The 15723-nt window shown below is 40.1% G+C and overlaps 1 protein-coding gene and 1 long non-coding RNA gene across 2 annotated transcripts; one reads left to right on the forward strand and one right to left on the reverse strand.

Annotated features, from left to right (window-relative positions):
* Positions 1-79: 79 nt before the first annotated feature.
* LOC123469595 (serine/threonine-protein kinase Tao-like) lies at positions 80-8089 on the reverse strand. The gene is given in 17 exon segments (XM_045168614.1): positions 80-2179; positions 2245-2336; positions 2428-2546; positions 2715-2897; positions 4081-4670; positions 4673-4683; positions 4758-4939; positions 5005-5139; positions 5243-5452; positions 5602-5780; positions 5849-6011; positions 6081-6256; positions 6352-6504; positions 6573-6768; positions 6840-7128; positions 7301-7398; positions 7960-8089. Coding segments are annotated over 16 exon segments (2826 nt in total). The 5' UTR covers positions 7318-7398; positions 7960-8089; the 3' UTR covers positions 80-2048.
* Positions 8090-14568: 6479 nt separating this feature from the next.
* LOC123469586 lies at positions 14569-15626 on the forward strand. The gene is made up of 2 exons (XR_006642773.1): positions 14569-14876; positions 15553-15626. It is a non-coding gene; the product is annotated as an uncharacterized LOC123469586 (long non-coding RNA).
* Positions 15627-15723: the final 97 nt, after the last annotated feature.

Here is a 15723-nt window from a genome sequence, read left to right on the forward strand (position 1 = left end):
ATTGCTTTCTGCAGACCGTTTCAGACATGCACATTTTATTTGAACGACACTCTGACGCACTAAACTAAAAGCTTTCAAATAAAATTTGACAAGTGTATTGTATTAGAATATGTTTCTGCAACACTCATCCTTTGCGTTTGTTGTAACAGACATGATCAAGAGGGCCTATGTAGAACTTAGGTTTTGGATACCCTATAGGTCGGGAGAGATATTCCAAAATAACCCCGCCCTCCTCTGGCAAAGGATTAAAATAAAGAAAAAAAAATCTAAAATGGAACAATTCCAGGAGAGAAATCGTGGCAGAGATAAGGAGTCGGGCATGGGAAGAAAATAATAATAATAATAATAATAAAGAAAGAAAAAAAAAAAAATACACGGAATACGTCGGAAAAGGGGAAACTCATACAACTGTCCAAATATTTCATTGACGAGAAATTCTACACTCTTGTCTCCTCTTGACCCTATTTTTGAGACGAACAATTTGCACGTTATGTGAGCCAATATTCAAAGTCATCGAAGACGTCGAAGAAGTAGGCAACTTTTTAAACGAAAAGCACTGAAGAGGAATAGCTAGGGGGTGAGGTGGTTATTACACAGTCGTGGGGAAACGTTGGCATAAGGAAGAACTATTATTCCACAAAGGGGCTAAATATGTTTAAGATTTTGCCTTTGTTGAAATACAATTCACTCATTTGATGTAAAACGTGCTCACAGATACTGTTTTCGTTTGTTTGTTTGTTTTCATTAATTGCTAGACCACTTTCATCCCACTGTTTTCCCCAGTTGCAAGCGTGTAACGTGTCCGAAACTTTCTTTTGTTCGCCGACAAGATATATATACACGGAATCACGCATCTACTGTATCAACTGGACAAATTAATTGCTATAGTTAGAAAAAAGCAAAATGAATAAGAGAGATGGATCAAGTTAACTTAAGCATCGATGGATGACTAATAGTTAGCTCTGGCTGTTTGGGAGTACCCTGAACAACAGGGGAGAAATTGAAAGATGCTAAATTTCAATCGTCCTATGGTAATTGGATGTTTGGGGTTTCAACGAAAAGGTAAAGTATTGGCATGTTTATGACAAAGTCAACTATGCGATAATCAAATGCAATACGATTAGGGTAGAAGAAACATCACTTTAGATCTAAGATGCACGAGACCGCCTTCTTTTGTTGTTTGTTGCAGTAGCAGGACTCGTGGCCAACTAGTCATAGGTCGCGACGCTTTTTGCTACTGGACTTTCAAAACCAATTTTTACAGGCAAATTGCTACAAAGCAGGGAAACGTGTCGTTAGATTCGTGAACAGTACGGCTGAAGTTCGAATGTGATATGTACCACGAGTCAAATTAATGTCTAGCATACCCACTTGCATGGATCCTCCCCAAAGAAAAGGGAAAGAAAAGAAGAAAAAAAAAAAAATAAAAATAAATCCAAGGGCCTCAATAGGTTTAGCCTTAGGGCAACGAAAAGTTTTCGGGTGGAAAAGCAATGGTGCATAAGCTAATTGGAGAGGCTTTACCATATCGGCCAGGCCATCCTATTCTCGGACGATGAAACCGAAAGAGAATGGGGTTCTACTGTCAAGATGGATTAGCAGTCTATCTTCTGGTGTATGTACTTTTTTTTTTTTTTTTCCTTTTTGGTTTTGTTTTTGTTTGTTCTTTTTTTTTTTTCTTTTATCCATTTTCTTTTGTAGTTGCTGTTACTATTTCTTTGTCTTGTTTTTCAAGGATCATGCGGATTTATGGCCTGTTGAACATAGGGATAATTACAAATAAAAAAAGCAGGTTCGTCCGAGATGGATTCGGAGGAGGGTGTTGACTAATTGCCCACCACCTCCTTTCACCTCTCCATAACCTAATGGCTATATTTCAATCAATCTGTTGGGAGGCAAGCCTGCATGCTTGTGTCCTGCTTTTAATGCCAGGGATCGATTCGACCATCATTCCCGTGCCACTTTGATGATGGCGTGCGGAGGTGCTGAAAGTAAATACTATACAAGGGTGAGAGGTCGGCTAACACCTAAGTGGATGGCCACACAATTCATGGTCGTCCAGTGCAGGCGTAGTTGGAAGAAACCGAATTGGATGATGGAGTGAACGAGGAAGATTGTGACGATGATGATGCTGAGGTGGTTGCCACTGAGTGATTTGCACCGTGGTGGTTCGGTACCCCTTTGAATTCAAATCAATGATGAGAAACAAACGGCAATTAATGCTAAGATAGCAAATGTGTTTACCTGGACGATTCAGGCTAAGCGTACTTCCCGTGATGCTGTCAGAGTCTTCGTCTCCATACGTTTCGCGGGGAGGTTCAGCAATGGCTAGTGCACTGCATTGTAGTCATTTCATTCACATTCAAAAATACAGTCGTTAACGCAAAACAAACACACAAAACAAAACAGAAAGAAAAATGTGAAAACCTGAAGCCGAGTCTCACGGATTCGTCGTCAAAACGTTCTAATTCTTTGGCCTGATTTTCGTGAAGCAGACGGATCCGGTCGGAGCGTTCACGTAAGAATTCTCGCGTTTCTTCTTCCATCTAGCGGTATTTTGAAAATTATAATTATCAATATACTAAACTGGAGCAGTTTCAAAGCTAATAGCTGCTACGATGTAGGGGAAACCAGATGCGGTAGATTTTTTTTTAGTGCAGATAAGACGTGGGGAAAGACCTTAATTTATTAATTTTTTATTTGAAGACGCTCACCTTTTGTTCCAGTAGGGCACGGCGCACCGACACCCTTTCTTCCAATTCCGCTCTCTCCCTATTGCGCTGTGCTTCGGCTGTCATTTTACTCTTTGACTGGTAAGCCATAAGAATTTCCAATTCTCGTTGCAGCTTATCCCGCATCACTTGCGCTTCCACTTCTTGCGATTCGTCTAGGCGTATCTAGATTTAAACAAATGCAAAGGAAGGTTAACATCTACAGTGAAACATGACTTGGCAAGTACAATTTGCAGTAAGCGTTTTTATTGCTTGTACAACAAAATCTATCTTACAACCCTTTGCTATTATTCAACACGAACATTTACCGACCAGCCTTTGGCTTAATGGTTAGGCTTCAACGCAAATCTACCTTGTCTGCCTCAGACAGCTAACGTACCATTTTATAGAACGGAATTTCATTTGCGGATCGCAAAGAAAAAGTGTCTTAAACTACGTGGCCGATCTAAGAATTGGAAAAGCAGTCCGGGTCCGACTCGTGCGGCCAAACAGTAGCCTATAAACCGGATAAATCGGACTGGGCGACAATATCTCATGGCTTTAATACCTCAACGTAGTGCCTTACCAGAATTATTAAATTTATTTAGTGAAAACTCATCCTATTCCCACAGAAAGCCAAAATACCACACAAAGAAAGATACTGTATCTATATCACTGTCAATGGGCCATGGATTTGAGATTCGTAAAAAGGGCAAGTTTCTAATCGGGTAGAAGTAAACGCGATAACATTGCGCCAAAATATTTTGTGCTGAACGCTTGCCGCAGGTTTACGTGGGCAGCGAGATAGACTTTGGAAGCCAATGGAAATCTAGACTATGTTCTATAATGCAGATACAATTGCCTCGTAACGTGATCAAGTCAACATTTTACCGGTACAACTTGTAAGCGACTTCACATTGGCTGATTGACAGGTTTCCTTTAGTGGGAACGAGTACCAGTATCAAGATGGTATCAAAATTTCCCGAATTAATGAGGTAACTACGCAAAATCTAAAATGAGAAAGCGCTAAGATAGTAGAATGTGCCTTCTCGTCACTGGAAATTGCTGAAAATGCAAAATTTCCGCAACTATCCATGTGCCGATACCGATCCTCTTAAGCCATCACCCCCCTTTTTTTTTCACTCAAACACACTATTAGGATTATACATCAGCTAAGAGAACCCATCGGACAAACTTGGGACCGATTTGCGATCGCAGATGTCCGACGTGGTTTCTTAAAAACGGTAATTTGTTCTTCCCTTCTTTCTTTTCAGTTAACTGATGCCCCGTCAAATACTCTGAAGCCATACAGTGGCTACTAGGCAAAATGGCAGATTGACAAAAAGCAAAAGCAGAGAGAAATACATACCGACTGTTTTTGAAGCATTTCGGCGATACTTCGCTCGTACTGTTCACCGAGAAGAGTCAATTTGCGTCGCTGATCTTCTTTCAGTTTCTTGATCACACCTTTTTGTTGGTCTCGCGGTGTCGAGGCCAGCTCTTGGGCCTTGAGCGCTTTATATTGGCGTGTCTGAATTTTAACCGTCTCTCGGAACTGCTTACGGATTAAAATTTCTTTTTGTTTCAAACTTTTGGGCTGTTGCTTCAATTCGACGGCGTGTTTTTTGCGTAGTTCGCGCTCTGCACGCTGGGTGTACTCGTGCTGATTGGACAATTCCGTCTGATGCTGTCGCCTAAGCTGTTCCTCTCGCAGCATGTGAACTGCACGCTGCTGCCGATATTCCAGCTCTTGCGTCAGCTCATGGTGGCGAAGCAACATGGCGTGGGCCGTCTCCAATTGAGCTTGCCTCCTATTGAGCTCTTCACACAACAGCTCACGTTCTAATCGGTGATAAGACAGGAGTTTTGCACGCCGTAATCTGCGCACCTCTAATTCCAAATAGTCCTTCTGGCTCTTCGTCAAGCGTTCTTCCTCACGCGCTTCGATTGCCTTCAGGAATCTTTGTAATTCCTAGAGACACATTTTTTAAAAAATTTTGAACACAAGAACTTCGTTAATTTTTCCCTCTATAAAAACAATCATACTGTAGGGCCGCATCTCGTTGGCGTTTTGTTGTGCTCTCATCGCTGCTGAGTTCCTGCTTCCACCTTTCTTTAGTTTGCTTGTATTCGCGACGCACCTGAATTTCAAAATTTTTCTTTTCGAGCAAATGTCGCGCGTTCATTTCTTTGGTCAGCTTTTTCTCGCCAGATAAATTCTGCTTCAGCTTCAAGTTGGGAAAGTGTACCATTAATTCGGGTAACGCGAAGAGAGCTTTAAGCGATTTTCTACCTTGCGTTCAAGTTCTTGCTGATGTTTCACATGAAGCTTTTCCAGTTCCTTGCGGAATGATGTTAGTAACGTTTCGTACTCTTTGTCTAACATTTGCTTATGGCCCTCCATTTCTACTCTACATCTCTCTTCCAGCTGTTAAGGCGACAATGGAAATGAATGAGGAGAGTTCGAACCCAAGTTACAAAACACAATAAAAGGAAAATAAAATGAAACAAAATAAATACTGCTTTACTACCTTGATCAGAGCACTCTGGTGTTCTCGGCGCATGCGTTTGTAGCCAGACATTTGCTCGTGCATTTCTTCTTGCATGTGCTCTTTTTGCTGTTTTGAAACGATCGACGTAGTTCTAATGGTAGCGAAGTGATTGGTATTCAGGCTGTTGGTTGCGTTGGTGCTGAGTGATAGACCGTCGCTCACACCCGACAAGTTGTTGGCGTGCAGCGACTTTTTTGGGGGGAACAATCACACAAAATAAAAAGAAACATACAAACAAAATAAATATTGAAGCTCATGGGACAAATGAATGCTTGCAAAAGGAATGATTTTAATGAAATTGAAAAATAAATAAATTATTAGCGCAGCGAAAGCTTTACCTTTGTTCGATTTCGAACCGACATGGGATATATCGAGCTGTTTTCCGGATCCGCTGTGCGTGGCGGGATGCTGCTCGTAGAGCTACTTTGTGAACTAGCGCTGATGCCGGTTGATTGAATACTCTGTTCGGACGTTATTGAATTACTTTTACTGCTGTCACCACCTTGTTCTTCTTCGCCTAAAGAAGACAAATTTCGTAAGTATTCGTATCTACAAAGACGACGAGAAGTACACGCGATCGACCACCTTCTGCATCACCAGTATTGCTTTCCGTTTCACAAGAATCAACCATCAATATTTTCTTCATTTTACGATAGTTTAAATTGTCCAGATCACGAACAGCAGCTTTAGTGCGATGTATCAAGTCAATTATTACAGTCCCAGGTCTTGGACGTGTAATAAATTGATGCTATTGCATAATAATGAAAAATCTTAATTACCAGTTCAAACGTTCTGGGCAATTGGTAACTATACGAACATGTAAAAGACGACCAGCCGTAGGTCTGTCAGATGGATTCTTTTGAAGACAAGAGTCGACGAAATGACGAAATACTTCAGACCAAGTAGATGACGATAGCGATGGGCTATCATTCTGCGCTATGTGGTACAGGGCACTCATGGCATTCATATTGAAATAAGGGGGTTTTCTCTCAGCTGAAAATAGAAACGGGCATTCATATTGTACAAGATAAATTATGATTCTATGATGATTGAAAGTAATTTGATGCATTAACCGTTAAAAGACGTACCTAATTCCACGCAAGTAATTCCCAATGACCAGACATCCACTTTTCCATCGTACTGTCCTTCGTCCATTGCAAGGATAACTTCTGGCGCCATCCAATATGGAGTTCCGACAAAACTATTGGCCGGACAATGTAAACTTGCCGATCCGAAATCAGCTATGGAATGAAACACTTTTTAACATCTAGATCGACGGCATATTTCCCGAAATCGATGAATTGGCTACCTAGCTTAACAGTTCCAATTTCAGTCAGAAGAATATTGCCAGCCTTGACGTCGCGATGGATGCGATTCATAGTGTGCAGGTAGTCCAGACCACGTAGAACACCGTCACAGATGCCAGCAATCTCCTCCTCACGTAATGGCCTCTTATGAACTTCAATTATATCGGAAGCTGAGCCAAGGCAGTACTCCATGACCAACTGTGTACAAGAAGCATAACATTAGTATATCGAGCTCTAAATGTCTGATTATTCTGATCAGAAATACTGACCCAGGCTGTGTGTTCCCTGAGATAACATCCTTTATACTCAATTGTATTGGGATGGCGTAACTGTCGAAGGAAACGAATTTCTTTGAGGATATCCTGCCATTTTTCATGGCATTGTTTTCCCATATAGGACATTTTTTTAATGGCCACAATTTCCTTCGTAAAAGCATGACGGGCATAATAAACAGCTCCAAAACTTCCATGACCGATCTCTCGGAGATCTTCGAATATCCGGTCTGGGTCGTCATGGTCAAAGAGGTCTGCTACCTCTGGGTCCTTCAAACTGCCTGCCCTATATTGAGTATTTGTACTGAAGGTTACTTAACTGAACTGTGAAAAAATATTTGTTGAAAAGAGGGGTGGTTGGATTTCAAGAGTCTCAAAACAATGGTTGGAAAGTGGATATTATTGGTACACAAGAATTCAGACTAAGCATGGTATATGGCAAAGCTGCCTAATATTACCTTGGCACAGTAGGCATAGTTCGGCTGTTGATCAGTCACAGCCTCTATTAAGGAGAATACATCGAAGTTCACAGCATCACTCCAGTTCCCATGACACACTGTAGATGAAAATTCTTTTAAGACACTCTATGCAGTTTTCAGGCATTGCACATAACACTCTCCTCGTTCATGATTTAACGAAACTAAAGAAAAGGATATTTTACTGTCTCTCACTGAATTTTTAATTCACAAAAACTTTCAAATGACTGAAGTTAAGTCCATAGGGAAAATTCCTATTAGTGGCACTTTATAAGATGACAATGTGATACAACACTGATTTTGTTTTTGGGTAATAAGGGAATTGTATGTCTGGCAGAGATTTGTGTTGAAGTAAGGTCACCTGAAAGGCTTGTCACTGAATATATGGCAACACAACTGTTCCGACGACGTAACAAAAACCACAGTTGAAAAATTTGAGAAAAATTAATGCGTTAGCTGCAAAAGAATTGACTAGGATCTAACGATTAAATATCAACAAAAAATTTAGAGTAACACAAATCTAGGCAAAAATGGCGACCCTCCTCAAAACAATTCAAGCACGTCTTTGGGTTCCTCAGACAGGTAAACAAACAATTTGGTTGATGGTGATAAGAACGCTGAAACCCACAGAAATTACTTACCAAAAAAGAAGGAAACTTTTTACGTCGAGTTAGAAAGTCGCTAGGGAGAATCGAGTATCGGTAATTCCGGTTAGAAAAACAAGAAGAATGGCGGATCTATAATAATTTCCACTAGAAACTGTGGGCCACACTGAGAATACAACACCATCTAGGTCTCAAAATAGTAGTTAATATATACATCATGGGCGAGTAGGTACCTATAATCCGATTCTCCTTGCATAAACCATGGCCTACTCGATAGGTAACGTAAAGCCTGAAGGTTCCCTATCCTATCCGCACTTTAGCAGTGAAGCAACCAATAGCTTCTTTCTTTTTACTCGGTGGTATTTACCAAGTGCCCCCTTCTGACAGTAAAAGTAACAACCTTACCGCATTGAAAATTTGCCGCCGACATTGGCACTTTTAATTCAGACATGAAGCTCTGTTAATAAGAAAAATGCATTTAAGCTTACAAGATAAAATTGCTTTGAAAGAAGAAACAACAAAACGCCATTCATTTAGAATACAGCTTTATTGGTAAAGGTTAATGGCATATACTAGTATCGAACTTCATTCTGACTGCCGTTAACTGTTAAAGTGTCATCCCAGTAAATAGCTAACATGAAATACAGTATATCAGTTAGATATGGCTCCCTTTAACTACGGCGGAGGCGTTAGAGAAATTTACTTAAATTAGAACCCTGGAAACTAGGCAGAACGTAGCACCATTATGTAGTTCCAATTTCAAAGTCTAGTGGCGCTGACGTCCATCATAGTTAGACCCTTGTGTAAAAAGGGCGTTTTACTTTTGAACTTCCAAGCTCCAGGTTTTACTTTTCGAGTAGGCTATGCATAAATATAAATTGCATTAGTAACTCGTTTGTTGCGTCCAACGTGATTGAGAACTACTGTTTACGTCGTTACGGAATTTTTTCATCGGCAAAAATGCGCGATTTTCGTGCAGCGTGTTGCGTACGAGACGCTTCTTTTTCTATCGCTTTTGCGTTTGATATGGGCTTCTTCCGTGAACAGCCTTTTCCATTGGCCAGTTACAACCCGGAAGAAAAATCCACAAATAGCATTTAAGCAAACGCAAATACGAGTATGTCGTAAATACTGTATTTTGGAAATATTTTAACTCGATTTGGGTTTTCCCTTAAAAATTATCAGAAGCAGAAACTTTATCATGAGTCTGAAATTCGTTGGCAGAGTAGCTGCCTTTTCGAAATGTATACATAGTCTTTCAAGTTGTCAACAATATTCAAAACTAAACCACATCTAACTCCATCGCATTTTTATAACGTGGAAATAACTTCCACATAGTCAAATTAGGTAATGAATATAACTATACTTAGGTCGCCATTCTTCTGTAATCGTTCTGGTTTGAATACAGTTGCTGCTCATTTTTTTTTCAACACGGAATTTGTACAAGATAAAAAGACATTGTTTAACCTGATACACCATTCCAATTCAAGTTATGAAAAAAAAACCCTGCTAATTGACTAATTTGTTCTGTTCGCCATCTAAACAAAGCCCCAAGTTAAAATATAACATAAATTTTGGCTAAATTGGTTGGCTTAAAAGTGTTTACCGGTTATTATACCAGATGTTTTTCATGTGTTCTGTTTGCTTGTGTTATAATCACATATCACTTAGGCTACTATACGTATACAGCTATATTGTCACTAATGATCTAAAAACCAATTTTTAAAACTATTTATTTGTTTTCCTGGAATTACAGATTTAGAACTTAGTGGGTTAGGTATAATATAACATTTAAAGGGATACCACACCCACGGTAGGATTATTGTTTGTTTTGAGTTTGATTCTTACGCCAAACTTGTAAGATTTTAGCAAAATGTTAAGCACAAATTTGAATTTGCCGATAAATGTCTAAACATTTCTATTCAACTAAACTATATAGATGCCATGGACATTATTCGGCTACTAGATGTTGATCCTCATTAGGCTAGTTTTTATAGATTAAATTTGGCACGTTGATAAAGATTGTGCATTAACTGTATAAATTGCCTACTAATCGACGCACGGTGGCAATGACTATCTTCTACATGCTAGTTCAATAATGTAGCCTACTATTCATGGTAATATAAGTATTGGGGTAACAGGCGGGCTTTTAAATGACTAGATCATTCTGTACTAACCAACGTGGTTGCAAAACAAGAAGAAAACAACAAATTTGGACACACATATATTTCCTAGGTCGCTTTTAATCGTCAGTTTTCTATTCAAATTCCCCAAGAAAATTTTTTAATCATCTAACACTCTTAATCGCCAAAATTATATCAACCTAGTATTATTTTATGCCAAAATTTCGGGTTTTATACCAAAATTTTCCATTCCGTATAATAAGGGATGTAGAGAATGATTTGTTATACAGTAACTAGGCCTAACGATTACAGCCGGTTAAAAATTCGCAACAGGTCTTGTGATGGGCCCCAAATGCAACGATTAGTACATTCAAGAATTATCCGAAATTATCCTGAGTTCGAAAGCTGACAAGGACTATAGACCAATGATGTGAAGGTAACATTTACATACGTGGTTTTACGGTGCTAAACGAGCTCTGTTTTACGGAGAAACACGGGTTGTGTAAAAATCGAAAGAATCTCGTACATTTGCCAAAGAATCATTTCTTTGTTGTTGAAAGAATCACAAAATCCCCAGTTTGCAGTAGGAATTACATGGTTTTAGCATGAAAATTAGATTCTTATGAATTACAAATCAATCACTTTTTGATTCAAAATCACTCGCGATTCTAGAATCTCGTATACCTACACCGCGTTAAAGAGTTTTACACCCCCTGGAGAAGGTTATAGACAAAAATCCTCAGACTGAAACGGCTGTTGCTGAGGTGACCATCAGCTGGATCACCTCTAGTCTCTTTGGCTAATATTCTTTTTACCGAGCTTTTAACCAACCAAATCTACTAATAGCCGATCAAGAGGTTGGGAAAAATGGAGATACAATTGCAAATGCGCGAGAGCACATGTTTCAAGTTTCCTTGGCAGCAAACGGCGAGGGGTAATTGGGGTAAAAACACAACTACAATTGCGCTAGTAGTAGGTGTGACGCAGTTTTTGTCGGTGAGCTTATTGGTGCTGCGAAAACGCCTCCAATTAAATACTAGTAAATTTAAGAACATTTACGTTTTCAACTACAAATCTAGTGGCTAACTAGGATTTGGTCATCCATGCGATTTAGGTTTATCCTGAGAACCCAAAAAGACAAACATAAAAGATTTGAACAAAATATATAATATAATAACATAATAATAATAAAAGGAATAGTATTCAACAAATGGCTAATTGGCTATAAGCCTAGATATAGTTTGGTTTTTAAAACGATTCGCCCATCATGAGCCATTATTTATTTTTATTTTTTTGAATTTTTGGATTAAAACCTTATTGTTAGCAGCAGCAGTTTGTTTCTAAATTCAATATCACAGAGAGTGAAGTTCAACCGTATGGATTGTGGCTTTGTTTTTCTAACTTCGTCTGAATCTGCGGAATCTGCTCAATTTATGCCGTGCATGCAGATAACTAGACTATCAATAAGAGGACTTGATAGGAAAACAGCGAAAAAAATAGCTGGCACTCGTTGGCAAAGAAAAACTAAGACTATACCCAATTGTCTTAACAATAATGAAGGCGGACGGAACAGAGATTGCAGGTCACTTATACCTGTCGAATGTCAAAGAGAGAAGCTACTGCCGCAACTGGCTCATGAGACAAAATGGCGGATCGTTTCCGTCGGACGAGCGTTGGCTCGACGCCTACCTAGGGCATAGAAAAAGGGAAGCCAATCGTTACAGAAAAAGAGAACGATTACGAAGGGTCGTAGGCGAGGTTCGGTCGACCAACTTCCTTTTCCCCCACAGTTGTTGGACATAGTACCTATGCATTTCTCACCCCCTCTCTCTTCCCACCGAATTTTCTTTTCATACAGCATTCTTACAGGTTGTGACTGCATCCTCTCACCGTCCTTCCACCACTGCCGGCTAAAGAGGAAATACTCCTTAATTTAAGGTAGAGAGAAAGGCGAGAATTGAGAGGAAAGAGAGAAATGGCTCCGATACGTGGACAGGTAAAGGGGTGACGTAAACTGAATGGAAAACTTTGCTGGAAAAGAGATTAAGCGTATACAGGTGAGATAGTACTAGTCGGTTGGCTACGCTACTCAAGGCTGTTCCCAGTTGAAATGATAGAATGGCCGGCTGATTAGGCGGTTAGTCCCAGCTGTTTGGAAACCTACTCGGCCACTTCCGCTGCTTTTCTCGTGAAGTTACAATCGTCGTTTCCCTTTTCCCCAAATGGGTCACTGCTCTTCTTTTTCCTCCTTCCTTAAACGTATACGTATGTGTGTGTTTTTTTTTTTCATTCCAGTTTTCAATATATTTGCTTTTATGAACAAAAATGTTTCTTTATATTGTTCCCATTTTGTCTCTTCCCTTTTCTTGTCAAGTCGCCGCTTTCATTCTGAACAACAACTTCCCACGACCATTAAGTGTGCGAATGGTCACTAAGGAAATCACACGACCGAACCGTCGGACCATTCTACCATTTTTCTTCCCTTTTTGATGGGAACTTTCGAACCATTGAAATGCCGTGCCGTACGGCAGACTGTCGCAGAGTTCTACGAAGCGTTCCATCGAACGATGGAGTTACTTTATCGATTCCACGATTGTTTCGTTCTCATTTACAAGGTTGGATGATAAAGGTCTTTTTCCATTAGAAAACGGACTTTGTGCCAGATTATGTAGAAACGAGCTCATTGTGTAGAAATACACATGAATCTACATAGGCCTACCCTGTAGGTTATCTGATTGAATGACGATTCAACAAGATTTTACGAGCCGTAAACCAGCAATCGGTTTTCTGCTGCCTGCATTGATTCTTGTTCTTGTTGTATAGAAAAGAAATTTACAGTATATTTGTGTTAAGTATTCTACCTGTTGGCTATTGCGTGGGTGTGAGCCGATGTACCACATAGGCAGGAAAAGAGGTTAAATAGAGAGGTTGACATTTCCACTTCCGACCAGCGTCTACTACGGTCTCTATCTTCCCACCACAGACAGTGGTGTGTGTGTGTGTGTGTGTGTACCTCCTGTATAGCATCGACTCGACATATTTGCCCTAAAACGAAAATAAAAATGGTACAGGTGGAAAACGAAAGGAGGTAGACTGAATATTTCACATACTACTGTGCAAGAAGGTGACTCCCGTTTCCGTTTCCTGTCGAGTTTTCTGCCCTCTACAAGTGAAGTAGCCAGAGGAAATGGGACGGTAGCACCTAAGTGCGACCCATGTAGGCTTCAAGAACCAATAATCATTTGGATGTACTCTGTACCTTAGAAAAATAGTAAAAGTTTGTGGTTTTAACTGAACTTCCCTGACGTACTGCACATAATAGTATATACAAAAACCGACGCTGATGACCGGCGAATAACTTGTGTGACTTGCGCGTTTGTCAGCCTGCTTCCTGTTTTACACAATGGGAAAAACAAAACCTTGGCGCGACTATTCTTCTGGTTAAAAATATTAACTATTCATGATACACCTCTGCTTTAAAAGCCATTTCGCGTGGGGACGTTTTCACTTCAGAAAGTAATCCATGTGCAAGGAGTTAAAGAATTGGTTGTCCGCTTTCATATTGTTGTCGTCTTGTCGCAGGGATTTAATACTGATGGGGCCACCGATTGAGAACAGAAGTAATAGCATCGTGCATTGTCTATACTGCAATCGTCTAGATGCTTATAACTCAAAATCAAGGAAAAACGAAGGCATTTGTCAAGAGCGAGCTGACCAAAGAGCTACGGTATTCAGTATTTATATAAAAAACCGTATAAAATAAAAACAAGGGCTTTCTTAAGTCAATTTTACTTAAACTATAATACACTCGCTGTTATATGAGATCGAAAAATCACGCACATATGTCAGTAGATCACTGATTGCCGCCTGCTTCTCCATATGGCAGGAATGAGTCTGAATTGCCCGAAGGGAATAGTGAGCTTCGTCATTGCCGAGTAGCCTTTCGTCAAGCCGTAAGTAGTAGTTGGGGGGTTGTTTCTTGATATCGGAATCTGGCTGAACGTAGTTGCTTGCCGACCACCTTGGAGGTAAGGTGTTATATTTCTCTCGTGGTAAAAATTCAAATACAGAAAGGAAAGAGCACTTCTTTGACGGCCTCCACAGTCCGATGGTGTTCCCTATTCGTTTTCTTCTTCAGCATCGCACGCAGCTGGTTCTTGTCCTTGATACCAGACTCGCAATCACGCGGTTAACTGCGATCAAAGAAGCTGCGTTAATAGCCATCATATCCAAGCCATATGGTCAACTGCTGATACAATCGGTGTATTTTTCTCCAGCGGTGCCTTTCAGAGCATGTCACTCCGGCTAGTAGAACTGGCGTTGAACCGCACCTGCTACAGCCTGAAGGAAGAAGCAAGACAAATATTCCCTGCTTGGTCGACTACAGTCACGACTTATCGCTTGGGTCAGTCAAGTTGTATAAAGCAAACCCACCGGTGCGTCGCTTTGCGTTCTGTGAATGTAGCCAGTTTTTCATGTCGAGGAAGCTTGCTTGAAGGGAAAGGATTCGAAAAAAATTGAACTCATCAAGCTGAGGCAAACTGGACAGTGCTTTTAGACCTTGGCAAAGGACGAGAATCTCCTGGAGAGCCCACTCTGTTTTCTGGTTTGTTGCCAGCTTGTGCACTTGTTCGTAGTCATCATTCTCTGAAATTTCAAAATCGAATTTGAACCGATTCAAACGATATTGAAAAGAACCTTGCAGTGAATCAATCCAGTATCGCTTTCTGAGGCTTACTTCGGTAACTATCGTGATTTACCTCTAGCTTTCATAGAAAATGGCGAATCTGGAAACTGACAGCCCTGTCGTATGGCCGAAATGGTGTTACAGTAAGTTCTTACCTATTTTTTTTTGTTTTTTTGCGATGTTTTAATGTTTGTCGAATTTGAAGCGGCCTACTTTTTCAACGGCCAGTTTGTACTGCAGAACTTGACAACAGCTCAATTTTTAGGCCAAATTTGTGACATTCTTTGCTACTTGAATTTTGACAGATTACATCAAAGACACAAAACAACAATTTATGAAACAATACGGTCGTGTTGTTTCTACAGAAATTCGCTTTAGTCTACCACAAAGTCGTACTAAGTCGTTTGTTAGTTCACGCCACCAAAATTGATTCCTTCCGCTTTTTTTAAATCTAATCCGCCTTGTAGTACGGTAGTGGACAATGCACGATAAAAAGATCAGAAAAAAAAAATCTACAGTGAATAGAAATTTACACCCAAACGTAGTTCGTGTTTCAGTGAACGAAAAAGTCTGTTTGTGTTTATCTCAAGGGAGATGATCAAACCAAAACTCGATCAAAGAATGTAAATTTTGTTTTTAAAAGATGTTCTTGAAATAGCGGTTCACCTTATTGTACATTTCGATAGTGCTTTTGATGTTGTTACTGTTTTTGTTTTTTTTGTTATTTAGGTGAGTTACGATTGCATGTAGTATTAATACCAACTGTATGAAATGCTATCTAATTTGTGGCGTCCAATAACGTCTCTCTTCTTGTTTCAGATAGTCGACCGAAGAAAGAAAATGGCATTCCTGACACGGGCGTCAAAGCTCCGTTGCCAAACAAAGCTCGCCGGGGAAAAAAATGGCACGCAAGAATGGTTCGTCTGTCGGTGTAAAACACGAACGTTGCAGTCCCGGCGCAGAGACTGGAACAGGTTCTTCACCATATAG

This window comes from Daphnia magna, linkage group LG2, assembly GCF_020631705.1.
Source record: "Daphnia magna isolate NIES linkage group LG2, ASM2063170v1.1, whole genome shotgun sequence".
Classification (NCBI taxonomy): domain Eukaryota; kingdom Metazoa; phylum Arthropoda; class Branchiopoda; order Diplostraca; family Daphniidae; genus Daphnia; species Daphnia magna.